General features: G+C 54.2%; 2 protein-coding genes across 3 annotated transcripts in view; one reads left to right on the top strand and one right to left on the bottom strand.

The window, feature by feature from the left end:
* POLA1 (DNA polymerase alpha 1, catalytic subunit) overlaps positions 1-16,185 on the bottom strand; it is a 293,197-nt gene that overhangs the window by 8,471 nt on the left and 268,541 nt on the right. The gene's annotated exons all lie outside the window — the stretch shown is intronic.
* On the top strand, positions 104-12,386 carry ARX (aristaless related homeobox). Its single transcript, XM_074359210.1, has 5 exons — positions 104-582; positions 2,281-3,157; positions 5,841-5,886; positions 8,671-8,999; positions 11,191-12,386. Exons 1-5 carry the CDS (start codon positions 387-389, stop codon positions 11,429-11,431), a joined length of 1,689 nt encoding a protein of 562 aa, XP_074215311.1. The 5' UTR covers positions 104-386; the 3' UTR covers positions 11,432-12,386.

The following is a 16,185-nucleotide window of genomic DNA, read 5'->3' as shown; positions in this document are numbered from 1 at the left end:
TCCAGTCCAGGCTTTGTGCGGAGCCCACAGCCCGGCGCAGCCCGGCCTCTGGCGAGGACCAATCAGAGGGCGCCTCTCAGCACGTGGAGGAGAGAGACTCCAGCACTCCGCGCCCGCCGCTCACTACACTTGTTACTGCTTGTCCTGAGCGCGGAGAGGACGAGCTCCGGCCGCGGGCAGGGCGGGAGCCGGAAGCCAGCGACCGAGCGAGGCAGGGAGGCACAGAGATCGCAATAATATCCATTATAACCAGCCATCTAACCCCACCCCCAGCACACATCCATCCATCCCACCCGCCCCGAGAGGCAGCCAGCGGCCCGCTTCTCTGCGCCCAGGGGAAAAAAAACAAAAAAAAAAACAAAAACAAAAACAAAAAAAACCCAGCCATGAGCAATCAGTACCAGGAGGAGGGCTGCTCCGAGAGGCCGGAGTGCAAAAGTAAATCTCCAACTTTGCTCTCCTCCTACTGCATCGACAGCATCCTGGGCCGGAGAAGCCCGTGCAAAATGCGGCTGCTGGGAGCCGCGCAGAGCTTGCCCGCCCCTCTGGCCAGCCGCGCCGACCAGGAAAAAGCCGTGCAAGGTAAGGCTGCGTTCGCCAGGCACCTGAAAAGGGTGCTGGGCGCTGGTTTGGATGTTTGATGTTCGGGGGCCAGGGACCTGCGGTCGTCCAACTGGAGACGGAGGAAAGAGAGGGAACAACTCTGAGGCCTGGTGCTCAAAGAGCGGTAAACATCTCGCCAGGGGCTGTCTCTTCCTCCCTGTCTGCTTCCAGAGAAAGCAGAGACCAAGCTTCTTTTTAGGGGCCCTTAGGTTCTCGGTGTTGGTCCTTAGGTCGTTTAAATGCCCCCTTTGGTGGCCTTGGGGGTGCTCTGAAGAGGGGCGACAGTTCAGAAAGAGCAGGTGCCGGGTGGACCCTTGTAACAACTTGGTGAAGACAAGAACCCCAAAAGCTGTGAATGGGGACTCCAGACAGAGTGAGCCTTGGCCTTCTTTCCTCCTTGGAAGATTTCTTTATACGCGGTGTTTTTTTCCTTCTTCTTCTTCCTCCTCTTCCTCCTCCTCTTCTCCTTCTCCTTCTTCTTCTTCTTCTTTAAATTGTAGATTACTTGTGACCTTTAAACCCAAGCTTTGCAGAAAACATCTCCCTGGGATTCCCCCAAATGCTCCTAATTGTATCTGAAATGTATGAAATGTGCAGCTTCTGGGTGCTATTTTTTCTCTGCTACATTATTTTTTAAGACAGAGTTGAGATGTTTAAAAGCTCTTATTTTTTTTCTAAAATTAAAAATTCCAGAATAACTGTCATTTTGCCCCGAACCTGTTACACTCAAGTTTCGCCTCGAGCTGGCTGCAGAGGTGTCTCAGGAAAAGAACTGTTGATTTCTTTTAAAATCCGTAAACTAGCGGTCCAGCCGCAGCGCCACTTGGAAGACAGGAGCGGACAGCGGAGAAGGGGGCGTTTAAAATAAAACTGACTTTTTCCTTTTCTTTTTTTAGCCTGCACTGGCACCTGTGCCAGGCGCTTCCTCGAGGAGGAAGGAGCGGCCTGTGCCTATTGCACCCCCTTTCTCCTCCACCCAGGCCTTTCCGAGCCCATTTTCACCAGGACGATTTTTCTGTGCCTTTCTGTGCGAGGAACCCCCGCCCCCTCCCGCTGGGAGCTGTTGGGTCAGGGCCCGCACTCAGGTCCACCGGGCCGTTCCCCTTCCCCCGCAGGGGTCGCCCGCGGGGCAGCGAGCGCCTCTCTCGCCAGCCCTGGCCCGCGTCGCAGAGCCGAGGGCAGAGGTCGTGCGCAAAGTTTTCAGCGTGGTGGTGATTTTCTTTTTAAGTTGTTGAATGTTTTCAGAGTGTCCCCTGCCCCGAAATGAGAAGGAAAAAAGTGAGAGAGAGGGCAAAGGAGAAGAAAAAGAAAGGAATGAAGGAGGGAGGGCACAAAAGAGAAAGGAAGGAAGGGGAGAGAAAGATGAGGAAAGAATGGGAGAGACGGGGAGAGAAAGATGAGGAAAGAATGGGAGAGACGGGGAGAGGAAGAAAAAACGGAAGGGAGAGGAGAGAGCAAAGGAGGTAAAGGAAAGAAGAAAGGAAATAAAGGGAAGAGTGGGAGAGGGAACGGACGGAGGAGGAGAGAAGGAAAAAAGAAGGAAACAAGAGAAAGGGAAAGATATAAAGAAAAGGAAAACGCAAGAAAAATGGGGAAGGAGGAGAAGGGCTTGGAGTCTGGCGGCGCGGGCGGGACGCCGGGCCCGCCGGCGCGCTGATCGCTCTGCCTTGCCCGCAGGCTCCCCCAAGGGCAGCAGCGCCCCGTTCGAGGCCGAGCTGCACCTGCCGCCCAAGCTGCGGCGCCTGTACGGCCCGGGCGGGGGCCGTCTCCTCCAGGGCGCCGCGGCGGCGGCGGCGGCGGCGGCGGCAGCGGCGGCGGCGGCGGCCACGGCCACAGCAGGCCCGCGGGGGGAGGCCCCTCCGCCGCCGCCGCCGACCGCGCGGCCCGGGGAGCGGCCGGACGGCGCGGGGGCCGCTGCGGCCGCCGCGGCCGCAGCCGCCGCGGCCTGGGACACGCTCAAGATCAGCCAGGCGCCGCAGGTGAGCATCAGCCGCAGCAAGTCGTACCGCGAGAACGGGGCGCCCTTCGTGCCGCCGCCGCCCGCGCTGGACGAGCTGGGCGGCCCGGGGGGCGCCGCGCACCCGGACGAGCGCCTCGGCGCCGCCGGCGGCCCGGGTGGCGCCACGGCGGCGAGCAGCGGCGCGGGCACCGAGGACGACGAGGAGGAGCTGCTGGAGGACGAGGAGGACGAGGACGAGGAAGAGGAGCTGCTGGAAGACGACGAGGAGGAGCTGCTGGAGGACGACGCCCGCGCGCTGCTCAAGGAGCCCCGGCGCTGCGCGGTGGCCGCCACCGGCGCGGTGGCCGCTGCCGCCGCCGCGGCCGTGGCCACCGAGGGCGGGGAGCTGTCGCCCAAGGAGGAGCTGCTGCTGCACCCAGAGGACGCTGAGGGCAAGGACGGCGAGGACAGCGTGTGCCTGTCTGCGGGCAGCGACTCAGAGGAGGGGCTGCTGAAGCGCAAACAGCGGCGCTACCGCACCACGTTCACCAGCTACCAGCTGGAGGAACTGGAGCGGGCCTTCCAGAAGACGCACTACCCTGACGTCTTCACCAGGTACGCGCGAGGGGTAGTCGCGGCAGCAGCGGCTGGAGGGCTCCGGAGTGGGTTCCGGAGAGGGCAGGCGGGCGGGCGGGCAGGGGCCACGGGCTCAGGGCTCCGGGCAGGGACTTCGCTCCTGGACTCTACCCGGGCGCGCCCTCCCAAGGCACCCACACTCCTGCTCACCAAAAACTGCTCCCTCCTTCCACCACTACTCGGGGCTTTAAGTTTAGACTCGGATGACTTCTTTCCTTCCTAAGGTCTTTCCAGTTTAATTTTTCCAAATTACAAGTTGTAGTTAGAGAAAGAGAAACGGCCTCTGCAACGGGCACCCGAACGCGCCACCTTGGAGACGTGCGCACCCCGGCGCACACAGTCAGGGTCCCCGGCGCTGCGGTTCGGGCCAGGTCCCAGACGAGGCGCAGGAAGCGCTACGGGCCTTCGCCGCCAGAACTAAGCAGGGGCTATTTTTGGCCGCTGTGTGGTGCGCTCGCCACCCCCGCCTGATGCCCCGGGAGCCTGCTGGGTATCAGTTACGCGGTTCGCAGTAAAGCTGGAGCCCGTGCCTGACGAGAAGGCCGTTAAAAAGAACTAGGTTCTGTCATTTGAGGACTCCTGAAATAGCCGAAGGAAGTCAAAACTGGTCAATGTTTGGTATCTACAACCGTGGGGGCACCAGTCAGAATCTTCCCTTCTCACCGCTGTCCCCTCTCGCTCCACATACTTTATACCCAGTGTTGGTTTAATGTATGCGCGTTCACAGGAGTGGGCATTGATTGCTGGGAGCCTGGCAGGCAATAGACGAAAACAGCCTGGGGAATTTTTCCTTTGAACGGGTGTCCAACCAGGGTATTCCGCCTGGTCATGATCCACTTCCCAGTCGCCTGAGTTTTTGGGGGAAAGATGTGCCTGTGAGATGACTGGGACCCTGGACGCTGGCTTATTCATCTGACCTGGGGTGCCGGCCAGGCTGGGGTTCTTCCTCTCCCACCCCAAGGCTAAGGTCTGGCCCAGGCGAGGAGCCACGGTTAGGGCAAACTTCCCCCAACAAGGAAGGAGAAAGGGATGGGTATCTGCCTGGCGTTGGGCTTGTCAAGCTCAAGCAGCTTCTTTGAGCAGCTTCTTCGCAGGAGACGTGTATAGCTTTTCAATGTGCATTTTAGTAGCGAAAAGCTGCCCCCCGCCTTGAACCAGAGGAGAAATTACTTAGTGCTCAGGAGGCCCGAGCCAACTCTCCAGTGTAGTTGGTCTAGCAATTAATTGCCAAACTGTCTCCTAACCAGAAACGGAAAAGAGTAGATTGGCTGTGGGGCAAAGGCACTCTACTTGATCATCCCTTCAGCTAAACTTGGTCCTCTCCTGTGCCATCCAGTCCCTTCATTATCTTTAAAAAAGAAAATAAAATTTAAAATCAGTGTGTGCTACCAAATAGCTACCTGGCCAACCCACTTTTTGCATTTATCACATAAGTGTAATTCAAAAGAAGAAAGTGATGCAATGTCACTTGGCACCCAGGTCTGCCCTTTTCTAGCTTCTCCGGGGGAACCAAAGTACCAGAAAAGAGGCAGCTCCTCTTCACCACCCCACGCCCACCTCTTTTCAACCCGGGCATTCGTTAGAGCACCTTGGCTCCTTCCCGGAGCCAGCCAGGAGTGTGGTTTGGGGATTTTAGATTTGCTGTGCTCACTGTAGCACGAGGCAGCAGGAAGCCCTCAGCGAACCGGTTTTCTCCCAGTGCTGAAGTTTCAGGTGTGGACTTTGGGGACTGCCAGCAGTGCAGACCCTGGTCCCAGGCTGAAGCAGCCCCGGCTCCTTCATATTAGCGAGCGGAGAGCCAATTATTCTTGGTGCGCTCATATTTTCGGTAAACAGGTCGTAAGCCGTTTTACAGCATCTTAAATGGTTTCCTATTTGCCTTAATTATCGCAGTAATAACTGCAATGACGGGGTAGGGTTTCAGTTAAATTGACTTCCCCTGAGATGGGCAGGGTTTGTAGTGGGCACTGGAGTCAGGAGGTGCACAGAATTTTGTTTAATCGAAAAATTACCCCACTGAACTCTTAACAAGCTTAACATATCTCCAGAGGGTAATAGGGAGTATGACCTAAGGGGGTGAGGGAGAGAGGAAGGCGGGGGAGAGGGAGAGATGGAGGGAAAGGCAGAGAGCTGGCAAGGGAGAGAAAGAGAGAGAGAGACAGACAGACAGACAGACAGAGCAGAAGGGAGAGAACATTTTTTAAAGAAGGCAGAAAGAAACCAAGAATGTGAAAGGAATGTTTTTAGTTGAGTGCTGAGTTCTCTCATTTACTGTTAGGACCAAACAGGGTAAAAAGCACTCTGTGTGTGTGTGTGTGTGTGCGTGCGTGTGTGTGTGTGTTTGTGTGTTTCTTGTCTAACTCTGGATTAAGAGAGAGCGAGAGAGAATCTGAGTTTACAGACTTGTAGACTCAAGATGCCACCCCCGTCACTCTTGAATATCATACAATACAGTGCAATATATAATCTCCTGTATCTGGCAATGTGTTATGTTTTTATGTTTTCAGTCAAATAGCAGGCACTCCAGAGGTGGTGAAGGGCTGGTGATGCCCATGTGTTTGGGGTGAGACCCTAATGGAGGAGGCTGCCAGCGAGGGAAAGGTGGCTGACGGGACTGCTGGAGCCTGCAGTGACCTCCTGCCTGTGTGTTGCTTTCTTATAGGGAGGAACTGGCCATGAGGCTGGACTTGACTGAAGCCCGGGTCCAGGTGAGCTGCGCTGCAGAGAGGGAGGAAGGGGGGAGGGGTGGTGGGCTGTGGGGAGAGTGGGAGAGAGATGACTTGATGGATTTGGGGGGTTGTTGAGAGACCCCTCCTTCATAACATGAAGGGAAGCAGAATTAGAAAAACAGACCCAAACACTCACACACAAAACTGTATTAAAACATGAAAACCTGGGAGGTTCAAGGGGAAGGCTTCTAGGTTTGGGAGCCTTGTGGAAGGAGACCAGGATCACAAGAGGGGTTTCAGGGTCCCTGAGACTGAAGTTCAGAAGCGCCCCCCCCCCCCGCCTCCCCGTCCTCAGCCTCTGTAGGAAACAATCTCTGAACTGACTTCTCCTGATTGAAATAATGGGATGGAGCATGGATTTGGTTGTTAGACAAATCCGCTCAGCTCCAAGCAGGTATTTGGCTGCGATTAAGTCTCCAATCGGGCTTCATAAAAGCCCACTTAGTGCTAGAACAAACAGGGCCATTTGAAGGCAAAATGCTGTTTGATTTCCCCTCCGCCCGCACAAGGAGCTGGCTAATGCTATTTGATTTCCCATTTTTTATAGCAATGAGCCCACATTGATCTAATAGGGAGTGAGTGCAATGCTATTAAAGGTGTTTGCAGCCCCATACCAGAGTGCATTTCCGAACCCAGGCCTCATAACCAAAGAGACGATCAACACTGGGCAGCCCCAATGGCCAACAGAAAACAGATGTCCCCGGGTTAGGAGCTGAGTGAATCACTTTACAGTCAAAATCAAGCGCTGATAAAGCACAATAAATTCCATATGGCTCATTTAATACACAACAGCTTCTTGCATTAGAGGGCTAATGATGAGGCCTGTCCCCTCCTTTCTGTTGACACATTTCTCCATTGTCAAACAGAGATGTGACAGCAACTCCGTATTTTCAGCTCAGGGGAACGAGTCGTGGGAAAGTTAAATAACTTTTAAAAAGAAAGAGAGTGCCCCCTCCCCTTCTCCTCTCTCCCTATTCACTGGAGAAGATGTAATTAAGTGAATATGAATTATTAGAGTCCTTTCGTTTACCTTTGGGGGGCCTCAGAGGTATTAATTCAATAATGAGGAATTGCAGGGGGACATCTTGATAATTGCAGTTGAGCTGGGAGAGCCGATCTGTCTGTAAAAGGTTTCCACGTTCTTTGAGGGCATTTCTGCCTCCACTGTCCGCACCCCCTCCACTCCTTTCACTGCCTTGGAGGAGCAGCAATCTTCCCGTCTAGACAGATTTGGATACACAAAAGCTGCCCACCCAGCCTGGTCCCATCTAGCCTTACTTGTTCAAGTCTCTGAATTTCCACACTGGAGTGTTTCTGCAATTCTCAAATAGATTATTTGAGGGCTGTGGAATGTTATGGGTGGGCCCCCTTTTGGCAGAATTTTAAGTAATCCACCAATTTGGATTCTTGATTTTTCTTGCCCCAGGTGGCTGTCTACAAGTCAAACCAAGCCTAGATACTAGTGCTAGTAACGACAGCCCCCAGTGTGTATATTTGAAAGGCACAGATGTCTTAAAAATTTTTTAAACATATTCCTTTGGGATCATTTACATTATATTTGAATATAACTCTGTATAGCCCTGGAGTTCATTCTTAATTTGTAGACTTGTGTGCAGGCATAAACCCAGCCCTAAGAATCTTAATGCCTTCAGGGGAGAAGGAGCATATCTTCTCGGCTGTGGGTGTGATGAGCAGGTCACATAAAAATAATTTCATGCTCCTGAAAGTTATTTTTAGCCTATGGTAGCTGCCACATTTCAGGTAAAGGTCTCTACTAAAACTGCTTTCTATTAACAATTAGGAAGATACCTTGTGCTGAAAACCTCCCCCAAACCTAGAACTGTCTTATTTAAATAACCTGTTTAAACCGCATTCCCAGAGGAAATAAAGGACTGTTCGCTCTGAAGGTGTGCACCATCTCCAGGCGTCCCGCACGCTGGCCGCGCAGCCAGTGCCTTCCGGGCAGAGCTGATCCCAGCGCAGAGCTCCCTGTGTACCCCACGCTCCATTTCAAGGAGGACTGACCCCCCCAGATGTCTGCCTGTTTGCTAATTACCATGGGTACTCCTTCCCTCCGTCCCAGCTCTCTCTAAGCCCAGAACCCAGAGTGGTAATCATAGGTGTCCAATAACTATTTCGGGAAAGATTAAATGAACCACCTCCTCGATTCCCTTTTCAACACAGCAAGGATTTTGCCAGCTCTTGTGTAAACCTGAAATAGGCAAGCATCACTGATGGGCAGCAGAAGGCTGATACGCATTCTTCTCTTGGTGGCTGCCATTCCCAAAAGTCACCACTGAATGCCCACTTCCACAGCCTTATTCTAGTCCTTCCTCATCACAGCCTTAGAAGTAAAGTTTTATTATCCCCATTTTACAGATGAGAAAACTGAGGTTCAGAGAGCTTTAAGTGACCTGTTTAAAGACACACAGCAAGCAAAAGCAGTGCAGACATTTAAACTTTGGCTTCCCCACCTTGAAACACCAAATCACTTTCCTTAAACTTGGAAGGGAACTAGGCTAATTGAAATATTCACTGGAAAGGGTTTGCTTGCCCTGTGTCTCTTGCTGGCTTTTCATTTGGGCCCCCTTTCACTGCCCCTTTGGCCCCAGATGTGTCCTTGAATAACCTGAGGCCAGAGAGGGGCGAGATGGGAGTGGGCCGCAGTGGAAAGGAGGGGGGCCCCACAGCGCGGGCCGGGGGAGAGAAAGAGAGGGTGCACCCTGAGCCGTGCTGACCCGGGCCTCTCCCTCCTCTTTGCAGGTCTGGTTCCAGAACCGTCGGGCGAAGTGGCGCAAGCGGGAGAAGGCGGGCGCGCAGACACATCCCCCGGGGCTGCCCTTCCCTGGGCCTCTTTCCGCCACCCACCCGCTCAGCCCCTACCTGGATGCCAGCCCCTTCCCACCACATCACCCTGCGCTCGACTCGGCCTGGACGGCCGCTGCCGCCGCCGCTGCTGCCGCCTTCCCGAGCCTACCTCCGCCTCCAGGCTCGGCCAGCCTGCCGCCCAGCGGGGCGCCGCTGGGCCTGAGCACTTTCCTCGGAGCCGCTGTGTTCCGGCATCCGGCCTTCATCAGCCCTGCGTTCGGCAGGTAACAAGTGGCCTCGGGGAGTCTGTCAGTCTCTCATACACGCACAGAGGCTGGGGTCCAGGGAGGAGGCTGGAAACGGGCAGGGACGACACACATCTTTTCTCTGGCTTAACCCCAGAGATTTAGCCAAAGAAAATACTCCCTAATTTTGCCTCAAACAATGTAGCTCTTGAAGGGAATGACCTGGGACTGAGTGGCGAAGGGAAGGACAGTGGCAGTAACAACAACTGTAGAAATTGGAAGTATTCAGTGAAAGCTGTAAAAGTATTGTTTGAAGGCAGCAACAGGCCAGGTCATAGATGTCAGTGGGTACAGGTATAGGCCACAGAACCGGCGTGACTTTTCAAGTTTTGCAAAAATCCTTCCTCATGCCCCAAAGCCTGGCAGCCAGAGGAACACAGCCCTGGTCCCCACAGGAGCCCTGGAGCCACGGGCCCTCTGGGTGTAAAGAATTCTTTCTTCTTCCCCAGACTCTATCTTCCTTGTCACTCAAGTGACCCGCCCGCGAACCACACCCCAAAACGCGCAACCCCCGACCCCCGACCCCCACAGCGGCACAAGACAACGAAATAAAAGAGACAGTTCATCGTATATTATAATTCCCTTTCTTTAAATGAACATCAAATGATGAAATTTAAAGTCTGTATAATCACACAGACAAAGAAACAAAGGAGAGATGTATTAAGTTGGAAAGTGCAGTGAAAATAAAACTGAATGCAGCTTCAATGATCTCTCTTTGGAAGAACAAAGAAATAATAGATTCATCCAACTGCGCAGCTACTTAAAATCACCTTGGAGAAAATTTTCAAAAAAGACTCAAAGTAAAATTAGTTTCTTGTAACAAACCAATACAGTAAACAGAAAGTGCACTGAAGTGTAGTTAGTGACTCAGTTTACCTAGTGGAACCAGGGTATGTTATCTCCCCTCCAGGCCACACTTCATTATTTCTTTCTGGAAAAAAATTTTAAAGTCCTGTGTCCTTCGCCCCCTACACCTTCCTTTTCCCTTCTCACAAGTGACTTGTAAAAGCTGGCAAACCCGGCTGTGAGATTTGGAGAGGCTGGAAGAGGGGTGCAGTGCAGGTGGCACGAGGGGTGGAGGGTGGACTTGGGAGAAGCCGGAGGCGCCCCTCGAGGCCAGGTGGGCTCATTTCTAATCGTGGAAACCCTGAGTTGGCCCTGCGGGGGCCCGGAGCCAAAGCCCAGGGCGGGGCGTGGGGAATAGCTGCGGTTGTGTCGGGTGGCCAAGGGCAGCTCGGGCCTCCGGTGCAGTGCAAAGAGGGTGGAGGCGCCGTGCCGAGCAATCCTGGCGCCTCCGGGAGGTGGTGGCTCGGACTGGGGTTCCAGGCTTGGGCCTCACAGTGCGCCGCATGCGGGAGTCGCGGGTCTGTGGTCTCTCCCTCTCGGGCAAGAGGCTGCAGGGGCGCAAGGAAGGCGGCGGGGTCGGGGGAAAGGTGTCGCCGCGCTGGGACGTGGGGCCGATGGCTGGTCAGAGCCGCTGGTCGAGCGGAAATCAACAGGCGGGCGCCCCCCACCCCCACCTCGTGCTCATCGGTCGGGCACTGGTAGCTCAGCCCGGCGCGGGAGGGCTGCCGAGGCAGTGGGAAGGCCAGCCAACAAGACCGGCTTTTCCAGGGTAAAAGGAGCCCCGGATGGGAAGGCGCCCTAGAGCGTACAAAGTGCAGCACAGGTCTCTATCAGTTTTGATCCCACGTTGTCCCTTCTTTCTGCCCCCTCCCCTTTTCTCTCCTCTTCTTTCTCTTTGTCTCTCTTTTTCTCTCCTGGCAAATAGTATTACAGGCAACTGGAACTCCTGGTCTGAGAATACACCCCCCTTTTGCGCAGTCGGGCCGTGGGGTTTGCAGACGTGGGGCGTGCCTCCGCCCCGGCTCTGGACCCTCCAGGAATATCTGGCCCCTTGGTCGCTCTCGCTCTCTCGCTCTCTCTCTCTCGCTCTCTCGCTCTCTCGCTCTCTCTCGGTTCCCTGCTGTAGTAAACCCTCTCAGAGCACCCCAGCCTCCCGCCCTGCGCCCCCAGCCACTCCTCAGGCCGGGCCTGCGACTCCGGCCCCTGGGGCGCCCCTCCGTGCCCTTCTGTCCCCTCTACTCTTCCCCCCAGGAGAGGCGGCGGGAAAAGCTGCCCGCGGCTCGCAGCTCCCTGGCCGTGACCGCGCTGTTTGCTCTCCCCGCAGGCTCTTTTCCACCATGGCCCCCCTGACCAGCGCGTCGACCGCAGCCGCGCTCCTGAGACAGCCCACGCCGGCCGTGGAGGGCGCGGTGGCGTCGGGCGCGCTGGCCGACCCGGCCACGGCGGCCGCAGACAGACGCGCCTCTAGCATAGCGGCGCTGAGGCTCAAGGCCAAGGAGCACGCGGCGCAGCTCACGCAGCTCAACATCCTGCCGGGCACCAGCACGGGCAAGGAGGTGTGCTAAAGGCTGCCCTCCACCCTCGCACCCCGGGCGCGCCCCGAAAGGTCACCTCACTCAGCACCACTCAAGACCAAATGGAAACAGAGGACCAGCACACTCCCGAGACGGCACTGAGAGAGCGCAGCCGCCTTCGCAGCAGCCTGGACGCGGGCACGGCAGCCCTCGGCGCTACCGGACGTGGCACCTCGTCGGCTGGCTGTCCACCCGCCCCTGCCCCTGCCCACTTCGCTCCAAATCGAACGTCCACTCTGCCCCGTTCTTACTTTACTGAAGATACCGGGGAGGTTTTCTCCCCAAGATGCCTGGTATTGAAGTCAAAAATTTTAAAAGCCCAACCTCTCTTCCTCCTGACACCCTCACTTAGCTTTTTTTGTTTGTTTAATAGCATTTTGGCGCTCTAAGTTGATATCCCCAGCGTGGGCCCCGGCGAGAAGCCAGGGCCGGGGGAGCGAATGCGAATCTGTAAGATAGCTAACAGTGCACTTAACGGAAAGGGGCGTCTTGTTCTTGTTCTCTTCTTTATCATACACCAACCAAGGTTTTTATATCAAACCAAAGGGAAATACTCTGCTAGAATATGGACTGTTGAAGTCACCAAACTGTGATTATTGATTCTGTACATACCATTGTTATTAAAAAAAAAAAACAGAGCTTTGTATATTTGAAATGTTATAACGCAATTGCACTCAGCGTGGTATGGTAAAAGTTTGTCCTCCTGTAGATTCTTACTGTGTTGTAGATACGGTAGGGTTCCTAGACAAATATTTATGTACTCAAGCCCTTTATTTAACTTATTAACTGTAGAGGCTTCCGAAACCTACAAGATAAAGGCAATGGTACAGTACTTTTGTGTAATGTGTAATTGTTATCACTTTTCCTTGCTATCTAGTGGAGAAGTGTCACGCTCAAAATAAAAAAAAAATTATATGTTTAACAGAAGGAAGTGTGAATACTCTCTGCAGGCGCTGAGGGGACAATAGAAGGGAGCCCCCCAGACGCCAGGGGTGGGGGGTGCGCTCCAGCGCCCCGGCACCTCCTGGGCTTATCTGCACCAGCGTTCTGGCAGAGGCCCCTGGTTTGAACCTGATCCCCAAAGGGATCCGGGTTTCCTAAGAAGGTTAAGATTGCCGCCTCGGGCTTTCTACGCGTCTCGGCTCTCTGGTCGTGTCGCAGCGGGAGTTGGGGGGCCAGGGCCGGGGAGGTGGGGTGGGCTCGAGGGTGGGTGGGTGCACGGTAGGCGTTGTTGATGGTGAAGACAACTTTAAAGCGAACGGGAGTCTTGGATCAGAAGGCGAAGGAAACTGTTCGTCGGAAGTGCCACGTACAAGGAAGTGCGCAGTCCGAGATGACAGGTAATGGCGAGAGCGAGGAGCCCAGGCGCTGGCTTCCGAGGGGGCGGGCTCCAGGGTACACGCGCGGGGAGGAGGGTGTGTGTGTGTGTGTGTGTGTGCGTGTGTGTGTGTGTGTGTGTGTGTGTGTGTGTGTGTGTGAGAGAGAGAGAAGAACGCAGGAACAGTGATGGAAAGGCAGCGAGGGGTATCCAAGTGGCAGATCTTAACTCGACAAATGTCATTACATCACTTATCCAGGCATTGGGAAATGTATATACTTAAAAAAAAATCTAAACAACTCAGGTTTCTCGAGAAGACCCAAACAGATTTGCAATCTGCCACCCCTCTGGGTGCACCCCTCCCCGCGTCAGCGACGGTAGCTTCTCCCTCCCCCGGGGCCTGCCTGCGCCCCTCGGGTGACCGCTTGGTGTAAGCCAGCCCGCGGGGGCCGGGTCTCGCCAACGCTCCCAGGGTGATGGGAAAGGGAAGAGAAGCTTAATTAGTTTCAATTTGCAGTAATTAGCGAGCCGGACCTTTGGGGAGAGGGGCAGGCGAGGCGGTGGGGGCTGCCGCGGCGTGACTAGCGGGGCTCTCGGAGCCGGTGCCGCCGCCCCGCCAGGCCGCAGGCCAGTGGGTCGCAGCGGGGGGAGCAGGCGCGTCTCCGGGCCGGGCCCGCCAGGCACTGCGCGCGCTCCCAGGCCGCGCCCCGGAGAAAGGGGGCGGGTCCCCTGGCGGCCCGGGGCGCAAGCGTGCGCCGCCGACGGGCAGGTGCGGGGGCGGGCGGAGGTCAGCGGCAACTCGGGGGTGGCCGACAGGCTCCGCAGCTGCGGCTCTCAGGCCTGGGCGTCCTCGGTTCGCCTGCCCGGCCGGAAAGCCGCAGCCCCCGCCCGCCGGACACCTTGGGGAGCGCGCCCCCGGGGCTCCCGGGCCGAGGAGGGTTCCCTGGACCTTCGCCCTCCCGTGGGTCACCGCCACCTGGCCCGGGCCCTGGATTCGCGAGGGCGGCGCTCGCCAGGAGGGGCCCTGCCTGGGGCACGGGGAGTAGGCGCCAACTACCTCCGCTCAGCCCTTCCCGTCACGCACTCCTTTCTCGGGGAACTTTCTAGGATATCAACCCAGATTTCAGTGTCTCAGACCTCCAAACTCCACAGGGTCGCCTGAGGTGCGGGCCGCTTTCCTGGATGGGCAGGGCTACTCGGGAGTTTGGGGTGGGTACGGAGGATTGCGGGAGGAGCGTGAGGGAAAGGGCTTTTTTTACCCCTTTCCTTTTCTTTCTTTTTTCTTTTCTTTTCTTTCTTTCTTTCTTTCTTTCTTTCTTTTTTTTTTTTTTTTTTGGTGGTCAATATCAATTTTCCGTCGATTTTGGCTTTTTGTTTAGGTAGGGCTCCCCCCCCCCAGGCTGCCAGTTGGATGGTATACGAGAAACAGTACCATTCTTCCTGTTAATGAACTCTTTTTTAAGTCATTTTTTCTCATTTGACCCTTCTATGGAGCAGAAGCAAATTGCGTGAAATTACCTCCAAGGATTACATTTATTACTGGCCAATGAGAACCCCTCGCCTTGTTTTACAAACTCTTAATCCTATGTCATTCTGATGCCACAAACAAGCCCGGTCCTGGGCCTCCTATTCTTTCAACTTTCCCCAGCTGGAGGGACCTCATTCTGCACTTAATATTCCCCATAAATATCACACGCTAAAGACCCCCTGACTTCCAGCAAGTCCACATTAAACATGTGACATGTCACGCATGACAAACTCTGAGTATCTTTTCAAAGCAGCATTAAAAGCAAAGAAACCAATTTTCTTCTCCTTCCAAACCTCCCCAAGTGCTGAATGATGGGGATTGGAAAGAGCCACTGGAGCGTACTTAGGGGGATTTTATGAGATTTTCCAGAATGATTTAATCTTATTGTGAGCATTATTAATGAATGGCAACCCAATTTGGCCCCAATATCTGGGAACGCGGTCACAATGCTGCGAGCGGCTGACCCTCCCAACCTTAAGCAAACCTCTTCTACCCTGGAGGAGGCCGTGGGGAGCCCAGGGGAGTCCTGGTGAGGGGGACACGACTGTCCCCGATCACACCCAGGCCAGACTGTCCCACCACCTGCTTTCCCAGGGCCGCCCCCACAGCATCTTGGGGTGAGGAGTGAGGGTGCCCAGTCCAGTCTCAGTGGGAAGGATAAGGAGAAAGGTATGTTAATTTGCTACATTTTCAGACAAGCCAGCCAGATCCGGAATGGACCCCCGAAAGGAAAGGCAGGAAGGGAGCAGCTGGCAGGGTATTACCAGAAGGTGCCCCGAAGTGTTGTTCCATCACCAGCTCCCCATGGCCCGGAATGTGGACACTTAGGGAGGACAGCCTAGGTTTGTGGTGAGGAAGATAGAAAGTGGCTGATTTAGGGAGAGTGAGCATTGAAGGAAATCCTTCAAAACCTAAAGGTTTCAGGACTTGAAACTCAGTCTTCAGCTAAAGTCACCAGTATTTGCCACGGCCAGTTTTTTTTTTTTTTTCCCTATTACCCTCCCTCCCCACAAGTGGGGCAAACAATTATTATTATTGTTTTGGATTTGTAATACCAAGAGACAAGGCACCTACACTTCTTTTTCATATCATCTTGAGGTCAGAGATCTTCCGAGAATGGAAAAGGGGCTGATGTTAGAGGAAAGGAAATTATACATGAGTTAGTTCAGCTTGCTTTTAGAGGAAAAAAAAATGTGTACGTGAGCATGTGTATACACAAAAGTGAGTGTGTCTGAATGAAGGGAGTCTTAAATGGAGCCTAAAATGGTATTTTGGAACACCGAGCTCCCCGGAGCAACTGCATGTGTATTTAAGTGACAGTGGTAGCCTGGCTGGGGGCGGGGAGAAGAAAAGCTGTTACCTGACTGGGGGGAGGGGGGGAGAAGCATTTCTTAAAGAAAAAAGTCGTGTTGTCCCTGGATGTTATTAGCAGTCCAGTTTGAAGTCTACATTTTTTCCTTTAAAGAAAAGGGAGCGATCACCAGTTATACATTAAGAAATGTCATTCAGTCATTTTTATTCATTCTCCAGAAATCTTCGTAAAAGCCTGAATCATACTTCTACAAGCAGCAATTTTGTTAATCCAGGGGGTTATTACTCTGGGCCCTTATTAGGTTCTACACCACTGCCAAGCAATCCTATAACCCTCTCAAAAGAAGTTTACCTCCCTGTTATAAAACCAGTAGTGGTATTTATACTGTGCAATAATTAGTGTATTACTTGAATCCACTAACACGTTCATTTTATCTCTGCACAAAACCTCTAGTCTGCTTATAGAAAGCTTGTGCCTCCTTTGGTGCTGGTAAAGTGGTGAAAGAGTGAATTGAAGGCTGGTTGCACTTTCTCCTTTTGCCTCGCCTTAATTCCCATCTCTTTTTGCTCTCATCCAATTAGCACAGT

This window comes from Camelus bactrianus, chromosome X (assembly GCF_048773025.1).
Source record: "Camelus bactrianus isolate YW-2024 breed Bactrian camel chromosome X, ASM4877302v1, whole genome shotgun sequence".
In the NCBI taxonomy this organism is placed as follows: Eukaryota; Metazoa; Chordata; class Mammalia; order Artiodactyla; family Camelidae; genus Camelus; species Camelus bactrianus.
Note: the sequence above shows the minus strand (reverse complement) of the source record. Positions and strands in the feature narration are given on the sequence as shown.

Excerpts from the sequence above, each read along its gene's own strand:
- ARX (XM_074359210.1), top strand. The coding sequence starts at position 387 with ATGAGCAATCAGTACCAGGAGGAGGGCTGCTCCGAGAGGCCGGAGTGC. Across the intron at positions 5,887-8,670 it reads TGACTGAAGCCCGGGTCCAG|GTCTGGTTCCAGAACCGTCG; the intron begins GTGAGCTGCGCT and ends TCCTCTTTGCAG. Across the intron at positions 9,000-11,190 it reads ATCAGCCCTGCGTTCGGCAG|GCTCTTTTCCACCATGGCCC; the intron begins GTAACAAGTGGC and ends CTCTCCCCGCAG.